The sequence below is a fragment of the Hipposideros armiger genome, unplaced genomic scaffold (assembly GCF_001890085.2).
Source record: "Hipposideros armiger isolate ML-2016 unplaced genomic scaffold, ASM189008v1 scaffold_706, whole genome shotgun sequence".
NCBI classification, from domain to species: domain Eukaryota; kingdom Metazoa; phylum Chordata; class Mammalia; order Chiroptera; family Hipposideridae; genus Hipposideros; species Hipposideros armiger.
In genome coordinates this window covers 841,999-857,724 of record NW_017732056.1, presented here as the reverse complement: position 1 = coordinate 857,724, position 15,726 = coordinate 841,999, and the positions used below count along the sequence as shown (strand labels likewise).

Below are 15,726 nucleotides of genomic sequence, written 5' to 3'. Positions count from 1 at the left end.
ACAGATAAGATATGACATTTGGGGGAGGATATTTTTTACACAGGTGTTAGTTAAAAACCAGAAGGCATAGGTTCTGTGTGTACCCGGAGAGGGAAGGACTGATTCTCTTTTTCATTCAACAAATCTTGATTGAGGAGTAGCTACATTAAGAATATTCAAAATCTTTATATTCAGAGAAATACCAATTAAAACAATGAATATTACTTCCTATCTATTTGACTGGAAAAATTTGATAACGCCAAGTGTTGGCAGGACTGTGGGACATGGGTCCTCTGACCTGCTACTGGTGGGACAGAGATAGATTCAGATACTCCCAGTATCTTTCCAAAAACTAAGTCTGATTATGTCATGTCTTTGCTCAGAACCCTTCAATACCTTCCCTCACTAGGCTTTAGGATAAAGATTAAAACCCTTCCATGGCCTCCCAGGCCCCATGCAATTTGGTCCTGCCTATTGCGTCTCTCTTCAACTCCATAGCCTTCTTTTAATCTTGAAGGTGCATTGCTCCCTTCAAAACCAAGGTCAATTTGGGTTTGTACCTGGGGAAGCAATTGGCACATTAGATATCCATACCTGATATTCCCCAATTCTGTTCCTGGCCATATATACTAAAGAAATTCTCACATAGGTTCTTGAGGGCACATGGATGAAGATGTTAATCACAGCCATGTTGGTGGGGAGGAGTAGGTGACAATCTGTGTCTGTCACTGGGAGGGTGACTAGGTGAAATGTGGTGGATGCACACTGCAGATCATCATATAGCCTTTGAAGCACCAGACAAGTAGGACATGTATTAGCAGGGATGAATCTTAAACACAGGGTGCTGAATGAAAAAAGCAAAACACGGTGTGATATATAAGATAATATCATTTATGTAAATCAAACATGCATGCAAAACAATCACATATTTTATAAGAATATACTCAGATATACATTAAACAGAATAAGATTATATTAGTTACCTATTGCTACATAAAAAAATCACCCCCAAATTTAGCAACTTAAAACAACAAACATTTATAACCTCACACATTTTCTAAGGGTCAGGATCCAGGAGCAACTTGGCTGGGTGGTTTGGCTCAGGTTCTCCCATAAGGTTGCAGTCAAGCTGTTGGCATGGGCTGCAGTCATCTGGAGACTTGACTGGGGCTGAGGCACCCATTCCCAGCTCATTCACATGGCTGTTGGCAGGAGGCTTCAGTTCCTCACCGTGGGGACCTCTCCACACAGCTGCTCATGGCATAGTTCCCCCAGAGTGAGTAATCAAAGGGAGAGCACCAAGACGGAAGCCGCAGTCTTTTTATAACACAATCTTAAGTGACATAAGTATGTCACTGTTGCCATGTACTATTGGTTACACAGACTAACCTTGGTACAATGTAGGAGAAGATTACACAAGGGTCTGAATACCAGGATGTCAGCATCATCGGGGCTGTTTAAGACACTACATACCAGGAAAATAAGTTGCCCATGATAGGGGAGGGGGTTGGGATTGGAGGTTAGGAATAAAAGGAAATTTAAAAAAATTATTGAGTACTTTATGCAAAGCTTTACACTGGATGCTGAGGATATAATAATGAGTAAGAGCAGTCATGGCTTCTGCCCACTTGGATCTTATATTATAGTTCAGTCACACACACACACACACACACACACACACACACACACANGTCATGGCTTCTGCCCACTTGGATCTTATATTATAGTTCAGTCACACACACACACACACACACACACACACACACACACACACAGAGAGAGAGAGAGAGAGAGAGAGAGAGAGAGAGAGAGAGAGAGAGAGAGAGAGAGGGAGGTTAACCAAATAAAAACTCAAATACACGTAAAGTTACAAGTGTGGTAAGTTCTAGAAAGAAAAGCATGTGGTCTATGAAAGCTTGAAATGAGGTGGGGACAAAGAAGGCTGTGTGTGTGAGTGTGTGTGTGTGTGCGGGGGCGGGGGCAGAAGTGATGTTAGATCAGAGAACATGATGTGTGCAAAAGATCTGTGGCTGAAGGGAGTAATACACCTTCCAACGAAGGAGGCCATGGGTTTGGAAGGGGAGAAGTAGTCAGGGTCAGATCTTGTGGAGCCTGGGAGGCCATGGTAAGGATTTGATTTTTATCCTAAGGCCTAGTGAGGGGGAGTTATTGAAAGATTCCAAGCAGAGATGTGACATAATCAGATTTCATTTTGGGAAAGATACTTGGACTGCCAAGAGGAGTGTGTTTTGGAGAGAAGCAAGAATAGGTGTGGGGACATAAGTTAGAAACCTTTTGCATTGTCCATGTGAGAGGTGATGGTAGCTCGTTCATGGCAGTAGAGATAGAGAAGTGGATATGAATTCAAGAGATATTTAGGAGACAAAGTCCAAGCGCTTGGAGATGGATCAGATGTAGGGGGTGGGGAGAAGGCAGTGTCCGGGCTGATCCCTGGGTTTATGGTTTGTGATGCTAGATAGATGGTGGTATTATGTAATGACTCAGAGCCCTGGAAGGCTGGCTTGGTGGGGCTTATGAGTTCAGTTTTGGATATAATGAGTTTGAAGTGTCTTTGAGATGCCAAACGTGGCTATCTCACAGGGATTTGAATACACGAGCCTGGGGTTCAAGGAAGAGAGCTGAGCTGCTAATGTGAATTTGTGAGTCATCTCTGTAAAGGAAGCGGGGGTGTGGATGACACACAGTGTGAGAAGCAGAGAACCTAGGATGAATCTAGCATAGGGGTGAGTAAAGTGAGGCTGAGGAGGCACAACCAGAAAATAGGAGGAAAACCAGGAGAATTTTTTTTCTTTTTCTAGAAGAATGGAGTAGACAATAATGATGAATAATGTTGGAGAAGCTCAATTAAGGAAAGAAATGAGAATAGTTCCATTGGGTTTAGTGACCTGGTGGTCGTTGGTGGCCTTAGCAAGCTGTGTTTCAGATGAGTTATGGGACTGGGAGCCCAGCAAGTGGGTGGGAGGCGAGGAAATGGGGACGGTAAGTGTAGCTTCTCTTTCAAAGCTGGGCTGTGATTTTCCTCCGCAGCTACTGTGAGGATGGCTTCATGCACTGTACCACGAGTGGACCCCCAGGAAGCCTGTTGCCGCATGCTGTCCTCAGCAGTCCCCTGTCTCACCGCAGTGAGTACTGTCCCCCTGGAAGGGCTCTTCACCTCCCTCTGCCCAAACTTCTCACGTGAGGAGTGGGGATGCTCTCTGATGTGCGTGTCCATTCAAGCACGTGTCAGGGTTGCCACCATTCCTGTGCTTGTGTGAGTGGCTTTCAGACCTAGACATGCCTTTGCATGTGTAAATCCAAATTATTGAGGCAGGAAGAATTTTATGTTGTGATGCAGGAAAGACCGAATTATCTGCAAGATGAATTCAGTGAGACTTCTATTTTTCCCATGGTGACCTTAACCCAGTGAGGAGATGTGAGTGAGTTGGTCGCCTTGATTGTGGTGAAACCCACCCTCCTTTAATGGACTCCTGATTCCTAAGGACTTGCTGTCAAGGGCATCACTTTAGAAAGCTTCTCAGATAGATTTGAAAGATAGGAGTTCAGACCCATTGCTCTCAGTTTGAAGGTCTTAATAGTTGCTGTTGTTTAAGGACAAGGTCCAGAAGGGAGAAGAGGCTGACCTGGCGCTGAGCATATTTACATTCATAGACCAGGAGGGTCTTATTGGCTTCCAGAAGGATCATCCTTGCTTAGAAAGGACTCTCCCAGTAGGAGGGAGAGGGATGCCTTTAGGCAGATAAATGGGGTATTTTCAACCTCCAGCTTGACGTCTTCTCTCTCTGCCTCTCTCTTTCCTCAAGACGCCCTTTCTCCAAGTACCCCAGCTCTGTGCCGTGTGTTGTCTTCCGGCTTGCCCTGGGTGAGAAGTCTGGTTCCCCTACATGACTGATTGGGGGGCATCTCTCAGCTTGGAGCTGGGACAAGATCCCAAGCATGTGGGTGGCTCACAAGTTAAAATAAAAACTTATGACCTTGTCCTATTCAGTTTGGGCTGCTATAACAAAATACCATAGATTGGGTGGCTTATAAACAACAGAAATTTATTGCTCATGGTTCCAGAGGTTGGAAATCTGAGACCAGGGTGCCAGCATGATTGGGTGAAGGCTTTCTTCCTGGTTCATAGCTGATGCCTTCTACTGTGTTCTCACACGGCGAAAGGGCTAGGGAGCTCTGTGTGGTCTCTTACATAAGGGCCCTTATCTCATTCATGAGGGCTCTACCCTCTTGACCTAATCACTTCCCAAAGTCCTCACCTTCTAATGCTATCACATTTAGGGGTTAGGATTTCAACATATGGATTTTGGGGAGGACACAAACATTCAGCCCAATGCCAACCTCAAGGTCACTAAATCCTGCCTCTTTCTTCTTCGTGCTGTCTCTCACCGTAGCATCTCTTTCACACTCCCACCCTTCTCTGTTGCCTTCTTCCTCTTGGGTCTCTCTTTAATGCTGCCTCTTGCTCAGTCTTCTCGTGTAGTCGCTGGAATGTATCTTTTTCAAAGTAAGGAAACTACTAGGATTTTGTGCAATTTGGAAAAGCCATTTGACCTTTTAGGGTTTCAGTTTCCTAAACGAAAGTTTCCATATAAATACAAGGCTGGAAATCCTGGCTTTCTTGTCCACAGGAGATGTTAAATGCTATATATAGTAAGATATAAATGCTATGAAGTGCATCAGAGTTTTCAAAAGAAAGGCACTGTGTCAGTCAGTCATCTCTTGTCATCGTTTAATCAGCCACTGATACCTACTGATTGCCAGGAAATATGATATATCAATGACCAAAATAGACAAGAACCCCTGTCTTCAGGGAGCACATATTCTAGTGGATGGGGTTGAGGTGGGGGTGGGGTGGGAAATAAACAAATAAGTAAAATATATAATGTATCAGACAGATATCAGGTGGTGATCAGATGGAGAATGACAAAGCAGAGAGGGCAGGTGGGAGTCTCAAGGGATGGAGTGTTGCAAATATAAGTGGAGTGGCTAGAATGACATGTGTGCAGAGGCCTCTTTAAAGATTTTGTGACTTTTTTTTTCTGCTCTCATTTTTTTATTTTATTTTATTTTTTTATTGTTAGTTTCAGGTGTACAGTACAGTACAATGCAATAGATTTTGTGACTCTTAAATTAGTGGTAACTATTTTAGGAATGTCCTGCTGGGGTCCACAGAGGTTTCTTTTTATCACCCAAACCCAGGTCCTTTAAAGCCTGAGGCCCAACATTTCTGCAATGCATCCTGATTCAATGCAGCCTGCTACAGCAGGATCAAGGGGGCTTGGAGTGTGGCCCCAGGGGGTTCAGGAGAGGTGCCTTCAGCCCAGGTGAAAGTCAGAAGCTCAGTTGAGTAGATGAGGCTGTATCCCAGTCCCACACAGGGAACCTGGCTCACGGCTAGACCCTGCTGGAGATTGGGCAGCACCTCATCCCAGAAAGTGGGCAGCTCTGTGTCTCTGGAATTGAGTGACTCCACCTAGGGGACCAAAGGACAGTGTAGAAGGTAGATCCACCTACTCCATCACTGATGGCCTCTTTGATTTTTCTATCTCCAAGGCAAAAGGAGCTTGTCCTGCCGGCCTCCCATGGTCAAGTTGGTGTGTCCTGCTGACAACCCACGGGCTGAAGGGCTGGAGTGTGCCAAAACCTGCCAGAACTATGACCTGGAATGTATGAGCACGGGCTGCGTCTCCGGTTGCCTCTGCCCCCCAGGCATGGTGAGCACCCACTGCTGCAGGGGTCGGCAGCCTTCCATTGTCCTGCAGGCAGACAGAAGGAGCAACAAGAGTTAAACCGGATGGCGACGGGGCGGCGGTGGTGATGGGGGCAGGAGTGGGGGAGATTGTGGCTCAGTTAGCTGCCAAAGTCAGGGGAGGAGATGGTAGGAAAGTGTCTGGGTTGATCCTGGTGAGATCAGACAGAATACGAGAACTTAGCGCAAACAAATGCCTTAGGAAACAGCAAGAATTTCCAGAAAACACGTACAAGTGAAAACAGGCATTTCCACTAGAATTTTCTCAAGGGCTTTGTTCCATTGTATGAAGAGAAGAGGGTACACACACACATTTGTATATGATTTGCATATACCACACACACACACACACACACACACACACACACACACACACACACACCTTTCTCTTTCAAGAGAAAACATTGATTTCCCTGCCATGCCATCAGCAAGCCATGGGTCCAATACATCCCTTCCTCACACAGAGCCTTGTTTTTCTCATCTGTAAAATGAGTCGTGAGGTCTTGGCCAGCTTTTAACATCCCATGATTTGGGGGCTGGGGCTACAAACATGCAGTTTGTGGCCAGCAGCTGTTTGGAGGCCAGGCGTGGTCCAAGGAGGCCACCTGGCTCTTAGGTGCCTCCTGGTGGTGGCAATGGTGTGAGCATACCCAAGCCTCCTTATCTCCCTCCCAAGTTTACTCTTTGGCCATTTTGTATTAAATATATTATGCATATACTATTCTTGTCATCCTAACGGATGCGTCTTCTGGATTTTTCTCTTTCAAATGCATCCTGTTTTGCTTTCCCTGACTCCAATGCCCCAGACCCAAAGTGAGTGGTGAGGGGCAGGGGTTGTAGAGGCCAAAATGGGAGGAGATAGGATGGCTGTCAAATGGCTGTAAAGGACATAATTGATGCCCAGGCCTCAGCCTGCAGGGCAGTGTCCTGGGCAGTAGGAGCTGCCAATATTCTGTGGAGGGCTCTTGGACCATTGTGTGTGTGCTGGGAAGATGGTCTATCTCCTTCCTTCCAACCCTTTCTCCTCCAAGACAGACAGATTGGCTGTTACTTGTTTTTTCCTGGGTGTTCCCATCTGTCTTAGTCTCTCAGAATTCTGGAACAATCTTCTCTAATGGGGAGCTAGAGATTGGCCAGGGAACACCCCTCAACTGGGAAGTCTTGTTTGGTGCCTTGGCAGAAGGTGGCTATTCAAGAAGGCATATAAGGAGGAGGAAGCTCAGACCTGGGCAAGGCAAGAAATAGGAGAGGGGACGGCAAGCTTCCATGCTGCTCTTTTTACCCCAAGGGCCCCTTATTTTGACCGTGCCTTCACCATACCTGGAGGTGAAATTCTCTGGCAAGAAAAGGGGCAACCCTCAGGGGATTATTTCAGCATCAGGGACTCTTTTCAATGAACCTTTTTTGTTCATGAAGGAAACAGTACAGATAGTCTTAAATATTAATAACTACAATAACTGCATTATTGTCCAAATCCCGTGGAGAGCAAGGCCTCCAGTACCGGATGTGGACGCACCATTAGGAGCTCTTTGCATCACTGAAGCCTCTGGTATGCATTCTGAGGACAGTCTTCAGATAGCTGTTATATAATGAGGTGTCTCTCACCTCAACTGCAGGGGACTGTACACTTGAAAGCTCATAGTGTGAGAAATTGGGTTATTTTCACAACGGCTTCAATACGATGCCGACTAATGTGCAAATTGTTGCGGCCAGATTCGGCGAGCAGAAAAGTCCGGGTGATTTATTAAGTGCACCGTGTGTTGGCTGCTGCACAGGACACATGTTCTTGGCCGCAGCGCCAAGAAAAAGGAGCTGGAAACACCCTGTTTGGGCCCATCTGACGGTGCAAACATCCTCCCCCGGGGTGTTTCTCTGTTCGGTCTGACGTGCCCTGAGGAAGGTGGTGAGGTTGTGGCATGTTACTGAGGGTTTGGGGTAAGAAGTCAGGGATTCTGCATTCTGAGGACTTGAAGAGGGGAGTAGTTCTTTCCTGGGGGGCAGATCTACTGAAAGCAGAAAGAGCCCCTGGGTAGGAACACGGGTCAGAGGGCTGAGCTCTCAGCCCAGGCTTCACCGCTTTTTGGCTCCTTGCTCTTGTACCATCAGTCACACTTTCCCTGAGCCTCAGTTACCTCATCTGTAACATGGACACATAATTCCTGCCGTCATCACACATTGGCTGTGGGACTGGAGGAGTTGTAGGTGAAAGCACTTGTAAAACCAGAAAGTGCAATAGAAATCACAGGAATAGCTTTAATTGTTGTTTTGATAAATAACCAAGTCTCAGTCTCAGAGGCTGTGGCCATCACCTCCTCCTCCCCCCGTCCCCAGGAGAAACCCATGAAGGGCCCGTTTCCTTAAATTTCCAATCTGTTGTGGACCAACGCTTTTTATACATTCAATAGAAATGGTCAGAAAAATGAAACCAAAAAGCAATTACATACAAAATATGAGCCCCCCCTGATTTTCACTAGACACAACAGACACGATCTATTACTCAATCAAATTGCCACACGCTTTTCTAAACACCTTCTCTCCATTTCTGTGCTTTCGTCATCATAGATCGACGCTGGTCCTTGGACCATGCTGAGCAGTGCTGTTCTCGCTTGAAGGTTGCCTTTTCTCTTTCAAGGCATTTCTCAATGTAAGGCCAGCAGTACCTGTTTGCAAACGTTGGAGGCAGAGAGAGAGGCCCCCTCTTGCAGTTTGTTCCAGATTGGCACCTGCTTAGAGCAGAGGTTTTAGCGGCCCACTCCTCAAGTTTCAGACTCCATCTGCTCCTGCCACTGGTGCGAAGATCTCCTTGCATAGAACAAGAGGGTGGGTGCTTTTGATAAGTGGTCAACACCCTGGTAAATGGTTGGTGGAGAAGCAGCATGGAAAAGGCATGGAATTGGAGTCCCAAAATTCTAGGTTTGAACCCTGGCTTCTGACATTTACTGAACGGAGTGGCAAGTTACTTAAAACCTTTGTGTCTGGTTTTTATCACCTGTAAAATTGAGTTAGAAGGGTTGTTGGGAGGCCTGGATATGACAGTGGCGGGCACATGGAAGTTGCTTAGTAAGTGGTAGTTTAATGACTGTTCCAGGATGTTCATGGAAGAAAACCATGAATCATATTATGAATAGAAATGCTATAGGAAATTAACAGACACTGGAAGCAAGTTTTAAGACCTCAGTGTCCACATTCAGAGGCCTATTGGAACAATAAAATGGAGGGAGGGTGGATGTGGTTTGCATGAGAAGATTTCCCATCTTTTGCTTTAGTTCAAAGATACTTGAGTGAATTAACTTGCCTTAAAGTTAGAATATTACTCGATTCCACCACGAGGTGGCAGCAAAGCACAACTCACTGCCACTGCCCTCTCCAGGAACACCATCAAGGGGCTCCTTGAGGAGGAACCCAAAAGACCCACAATTTCAACTTCTTCTGTCACACAGGAGGAGTCTGAGGAAAGAAAAGAAACAGAACCATCCAAGGCTACACAATTATATAGTGGAAATTCTGGTCTCCTGACTCCCAGACCAGATCCTTCACCCTATTGGCCTCCCTCTGCGAGGCAGGGCCATGAGGTTCTCTGGGGAAAAGGTAGTATCACTGTCTGGGAGATGCTCAATTAACTTCTGAAATCTAGTGGTTAAATTGCCAAACCGGTACCCAGTTCTGCTGGTACAAGGAAATCTCCCTGCAACTGGGAAGTATGTTCATTTCCCTGGTTCTTTGATGCCCAGTTTTCTCAATGGCCCGATATGAAGACTGGAAAGACGTTGGCACTGCTTTTCAGGATCTAGAGTTTGGGCTCAACGGCCCATTCAGTGTGAGCCTTTCATGTGGACACTGTAAATCCTATGAGATACCATTTTAAAGGGTCCAAGAAAGCCCTCCTGCCTCAAAGACATGTCTTACATTTCCTACAGTTTGTCACCTAATCAGGCTTACTGAAATATAATAAGCATAAATTCATTTTGGTTAACAAGAACTTTAAAAAAGCTTACAACCTTATAAATCCTCATGGGAAGTTATTCACACCTTAGTGTGAGTTATTTCATCAGACTTTTTTCTTCCTAGCAAACATCTAGCTGAAATCAGCCGCACTGAGCTGCAAGTATTGATGGGGTGGGAAAACGAACAAGGAACAATTGGAAGGCAAAAAAGGTTTTGGAGAATGGGTCAGTATGGTGTTCATGTATGGGGAGGGGGAGATGTGACCTTTTCAGAGAAGAGGAACAAAACCAATTTTTTTCTACTTCGTGTTTTTTCTTGGGGCTGCCCAAGACCTGGTATAATACCATGTTTTTCTCAGTGTGAGCCATTCTTACTCAAGATGTCATGAGTTGATGAATGATAGTGGCAGCTATTTCTGCCTGTTTTCTTCTGAAGTCTTTGAAGCACATTCATCAGTTTTATCTTATTATCCTCTGGGTGTCCCAAAGGGACAAACACTAGGCAGAGATGGTTCTCTTCATTGTAAACATGAAGTTTAGGTGACTTGCCACAAAATTCCCTTAGGGACTGCTATGTGGACCTACCCTATGTGTCAGGCTAGTTCTTATCTAGATCCGGTTCATTCCCCCTCCCCACCTTGTGTTTTTATCTTTCTATTTTCATGAATTTCTTTAATGCTTCAGGACTCTCTGGGTGTTTCTGGCTGGGCTGGAGTTATTTGATTTTCTCCCTGAAGATAGGAGACTCCTGCTGAGGTGTGGCCTTGAAATATCTCCTCTCCTTTTAAGGTTATGCTTTGTCTCCACTCCAGTTTTGACTTATGGATCTAGTCCCATGCCTCTGTTGTCTTTGTTCAATATCACAGTCCTACTTTTTAATTAAAGTATAGTTGACATATAATATTATATTAATTTCAAGTGTACAACCTAGTTATTCAACTTTTATGTACCTTGAAGTGATCACAATGATAAGTCTAGTATCTATCTGATGCTGTACAAAGTTCTTAAAATATTATTGACTACGTTCCCTACACTGTGCATTGCAACTCTGTGACTTATTTATTTTATAACTGGAAATTTGTACCTCTAATTTCCTTTCCCCCACCCCCTCCCCTTTTTTTCCCCTACTGCCTTCCCCTCCGGCAACCATTAGTTTGTTCTCTGTATCTATCAGTCTGTTTCTGTTTTGTTTTGTTTATTCATTTGTTTTGTTTTTTAGATTCCACATATAAGTGAAATCATACAGTCCTGTTTTAATATTGTAATCCGCCAAATAGTAATCTCCTTTTACTAAAATAAGTCAGGGCAGAGAGAAGCCATATGGTTTCAGTGAGATCACAGAAGAAGGTGGCAGCATAATCTCACGGCCAAGCTGGGATTTGAGTTTTATGTCCACTGGAGGAGAGCTGTGCTGCCTGGGACTTAGCCCTGGGCCAGGGGAGGGGCTTCCTGGGCCATGGTGTGCAAGCCTTTTTTGTCAATGGGTTGACTATCCTGGAGAGAGGTAAAAACATGAAGCAAGCAGACCAAGAGGTTGGAGAGCCCTCAACCCAGCCTACTGAAGGTGCTAGGGAATGTGTTCTGCTGAGCTGAGATGAGGTGAGGCGAGGCGAGCAGGGCTCTGTTTCTTGGAATCCACCCCTATGCATCCTGCATCACTTGGTCTCTCATAATGTTTTCAATAATGAGGCTTCTTGTCTGGTCTCCATTAACTATAGGAGTGAATGTTGGAGAACTTGTCAAGGTTCCTCAGGGCGGGCATGATTAACGTTATTCTTAGGGTAGCACTAGGTGGCAGTCCTTGGCCTTAAGACAGAGCTGACAAAACTTGGGGAGATATGGGAATGAACCCTAATTGTGACAGCCTTTGAAAACTCTGTTAGAGAGACCTTTTCCACCCCCTCCCTGTTCCTACCAAGCTGCCATCTTCCCTACTAGGCACCTAAGCTCAGTATCTTCCAAGAACAGTGGTCCTAGGAGATAAGAGCTGCCGAACATGTGACTGCTCTACGTCTTCCTTGCTCTCGGCTTGCCCATCCTGTCCCTTCACTTAGGCTCTGAGAACTCAGGAAAACAACTAAGGTTGGGTGAAGGTAAAGTAGTGGAGGTTGGTTATTCTTCCCAACCCTCTTCACACACACACACACTTTGAGCCTCTGATCCTTGACACAAATGCCCTTCGTTCAGCCCAAGACCACCTGTCCCCAGGGCTTTGTCTAGTTCCAAGCCTGGGAACTCAGGCTTGTCTGGGGCGGGACTGGGTCACGTGGATGCTGAGCCACCCAGACCAGGAGCCTCTCACCTTTCAGGTCGCTCTGGAACCAAAGTGCCATGGCTCCTTCACCCGAGGGCGACCCAGGGCTCTTCTAGGTCACCCAAGTTGAGGCCACGCCAGGGTGGACGTCCGGGGCCGCTTGCTGTGGTTGAGACAGAAGCAGATTTACATGTTGGGGTCAGATGGGTTTGGCCGGCTCTCCTGGGGCCAGTAGGTCTTAGTTTTTTTTCCCCCCCGACTCTAACAGACCTGAGGAATGTAACATGCTCATATAGCAACTTCTTTGTAGGGGGAGGGCAGGGAAGTAGAGCATACCCCCGTGGAGGGTATGTCAGAATCTCAGGGGACTGGGTTAGGAGGGCAGATGTGGGGCGTGAACAAGACCCCGAACCCTGGTTTTGGTCCATCCCTGCCTATGGCCAGTATCCAACTTTCATCTCTAGAGTATTAAGTGCATTAACAATTAATTCATTCCTTTCATTAAATATATGGTCCATAGGGCCGGCCGAGTGGATCAGTTGGTTAAGAGCTCGCTCAAGAGTTTGAGCTCTGAGCAACAGCGGTTCGATTCCCAGCCTGAGCTGAGCAGCCGCTGAGCTGCCAACAGGTGGCAGGATGGCTCAGCTTATTAAAAAATATATATATATTGTCCATTTTCTTCAATTATAAACATAGTACATGCTCACTGAAGAACATTCGAAGAAAAAAATTTAAAAAACCAAAACAGAAAATAAAATTCCCCTACCCTAGCAAGTTCTCTATTTCCTTCATCTTTAAAAAAAAAAATATATATATATATATATTTTTCATAATTGGGACCATAGTATATACAGTTTTTTTCTCCCCTGTTTTAAAAATTAATAACCTAAGTATTTCTCATATCTTTTAAGAATCTTTTTTTTGGTAAGATTTTATTGGGGAATTGGTGCAGGGGAACAGCGTTGGGGAATCAGGGAAGGGGAACAGACAAGTTGCTGTCCTTTTTGTTCTTCAGTCTAGTTGTGGAGGATGTCGCTTCACTGGCCCATATTGGTATTATCATTGTGTTCTTTCTGGGTGAGGCAGTCACTCGCCGGCCATTAGACGGCTGCTCACGGCAGCTCATGAAAGCGCATGCCAGCTGCTGGCCAGCCCCACTGCAGCCCATGCCGTCGCCAGCAACTCACAGCAGCCCAGCTCCAGGTCGAGCTGTTGTTCAGCATCTTAGCTGTAGAGGGCGCAGCATCACTGGCCCTCATGTGGGATCTGAACCGGGGCCCTGATGCTCAGAGCTGGCGTCCCAAGCCAACTCTTAACAAACGGGCCACTTGGCCGGCCCAAGACTTTTGGATTGCTTCCCCTTAGGTCCGGCATGAAAACAGATGTGTGGCCCTGGAAAGATGTCCCTGCTTCCATCAGGGCAAAGAGTATGCCCCAGGAGAGATGGTGAAGATAGACTGCAACACTTGGTGAGGCCCTAGGAGAGGCTTTCCTGGGGACTGAGCCATTGTGGGTGGGATGAATGGAGGTGGGGATGCACATCAAGATGCTGTGGGGGCAGATGTGACCAATGTCCTCTGGCACATACCTCCAGCACCCTGAGGGAATGTGGTTAGCCTTTCCTTTTCTCTGTGCCTCTGTTTCTCTATCTGAAATGGAGAGAATCTTTATCATCGTCTGTGCTCCCCCTGCATAGACACCCTCCTAGAGGTTAGTGTTTCTGTTCAGGGAGATGGGGCCTGGAGAAGATAAGGACCTTACCCTATATTAGTCATTGCACATGTGACCAAGCTGCCAAAGGGCATGGGGTTTGGAGGGTCTTTCTGGCCTTATACTGCCCCCTAAGCATATTGCAAGTGTGCTTGTAATGCCACAGTTTGAAAAGAGACCTTGTGAGAGTGGCTAGTTTTTCTTCTCTCTTCTCCTTGGCCATTCTTCACATAACCCTCTGCTCTGCTACAGGAAGGTGCTTACCTGTCTCTTGGGCCTGAGATCTGAGCTACCTGCCTCTGACACAAAGTGGGCCTCCTGATGTTAGCTCTGGTTACAGAGCAGTGGGATGGGACATTGTGGCAGTTGGCAAATCACTGTAGACTGAACCATGTAGTTATGTACACACAGAACCTCTCCTGTAGAAGTTCATGGTTGACCGCTATTTTCCAATCTTAGAACTTTACTGCCATTCTGTCTTGTGTTCCCCATTAGCTTCAGATGGCTTCCAACCTCATTGTCTCTCTTTTGTGGAGACCCTGGGGCCATTCTCATTAAACTTCTAGGGAGGCTGAGCTTTAGCAAACCCATAGCAGGTGGCCTGCAGAGGATCTGGGCCTCTTCTCCTGGCTGCCCGGATCACCTTAGACAACCCATGCCCTCCTTTGCCTCAGTTTCCCCCTTATGATGGAGAGCAGCTTGGCTTCCCTCTTTCCTCCTGGGCCCTGTGCTTTAAAAATATGTCAGTTCACAACTGCAAAGTCACCCTCACCCCTCTGTGAGGGCCACACTTCGTAGGCTGCCGAGCTTCTGCTTCCTTGGGCTTCCCGGATTGGGTGGCACCCGGAGCATTTTTTGTTCCTTCATGGTCCCCTCATTCCCCAATGCCCAGATGAGTCCCTCACACCCAAGGTGCCCAACCAGCCATCCTTGCCATTACTCTTCCTAGTATCTGTCGGGACCGGAAGTGGAACTGCACAGAACACGTGTGTGATGCCACGTGCTCCACGATTGGCATGGCCCACTACCTCACCTTCGATGGACTCAAATATACATTTCCTGGGGAGTGCCAGTATGTTCTGGTGCAGGTGAGAGTGAGGGAGAGGTGGGAGGGTGCTGTCTGTCTCTAGGAGGGGGTGGGAGGTGCCGACTGCAATCTGGGGTTTCTAGGTCAGAGTCTGCTGTTCTGTCCATGGAAACAACTTTGGGCTGGTTTCTACTTGAATGATTGGCCAGTCCCTGAGAGAAGCGCCTGAAGAAGTCAGGGACTTGAACCTCACAGTGATTGTCCATCTTCCTTCAGTTTACTGGGAGACTTATAAGAATAGGGTACAAGCTCATTTGTTGACTGAGATTGGTATGGGGGCAAGGCTACCATTAGCCCAAATTAGCACTGAAATGGAATTAGAAAAAGGCATCTGTTCCTTTGGGCAGACACAGCCTCAATCAGGGTGCACAGCGGGCAGGGGAGCCAGGTTTGGATTTCAGCCCCCGCTCACCCTCCCTGCTAGCCCTTGTGCAGTGAACAACCCACACCGCCTTAAGCAGTGGCCCTGGATGGGAGATGGTTGAAATGACCCTTGGAGTTTGCTTTCTACCCTATGATTCTATTGCATTTTCCATATTTTCATTTCTAACCTGGTGTAATTCAGAATGGGCAGGAGGTGGGGTAGGGCACAGACACGTCACACTGCCCAGCAGGATGGGAAAGAGCCCAGGAAATCATAGCTGGTGAGTGAGGGCACTGACCCCTCTGCCTCCCTCTCCCCACTTCATGGATTCCTGTCAATTACTCTTGCTGGTTGACACCAAAGTGAGTAAGCAAGGAGGTATGGGGGCTTCTATGAGGGATGAGACAGCTCAACTCTGTGAAGCTTCAAACAATGTGGTCTCTCTGTCTCCATTCCCAGGAGGAGGATGAATGGGGGCTTGGTGTGGTCTGAAGGGAGGACCAAAAATCCGTAGGAGCCTTAGCCCCAGAGACTGAGCAGGGCCCTGAGAGTCAGGCAATGAGGGTGACTGTGCATGCATGACTGCCCAGCATGCTGACAGTCAGGCAGAACCAGCAG

At 46.7% G+C, this 15,726-nt stretch overlaps 1 protein-coding gene across 1 annotated transcript in view; it reads left to right on the top strand.

Moving 5' to 3' along the window:
• The window catches only part of VWF (von Willebrand factor), a 157,952-nt gene that overhangs the window by 81,632 nt on the left and 60,594 nt on the right, over positions 1–15,726 (top strand). Inside the window, exons 15-18 of the mRNA XM_019627083.1 lie at positions 3,028–3,122; positions 5,554–5,714; positions 13,313–13,416; positions 14,607–14,745. Of these exons, the coding sequence (XP_019482628.1) occupies positions 3,028–3,122; positions 5,554–5,714; positions 13,313–13,416; positions 14,607–14,745 (499 nt within the window). The remainder of the gene's footprint in view (positions 1–3,027; positions 3,123–5,553; positions 5,715–13,312; positions 13,417–14,606; positions 14,746–15,726) is intronic.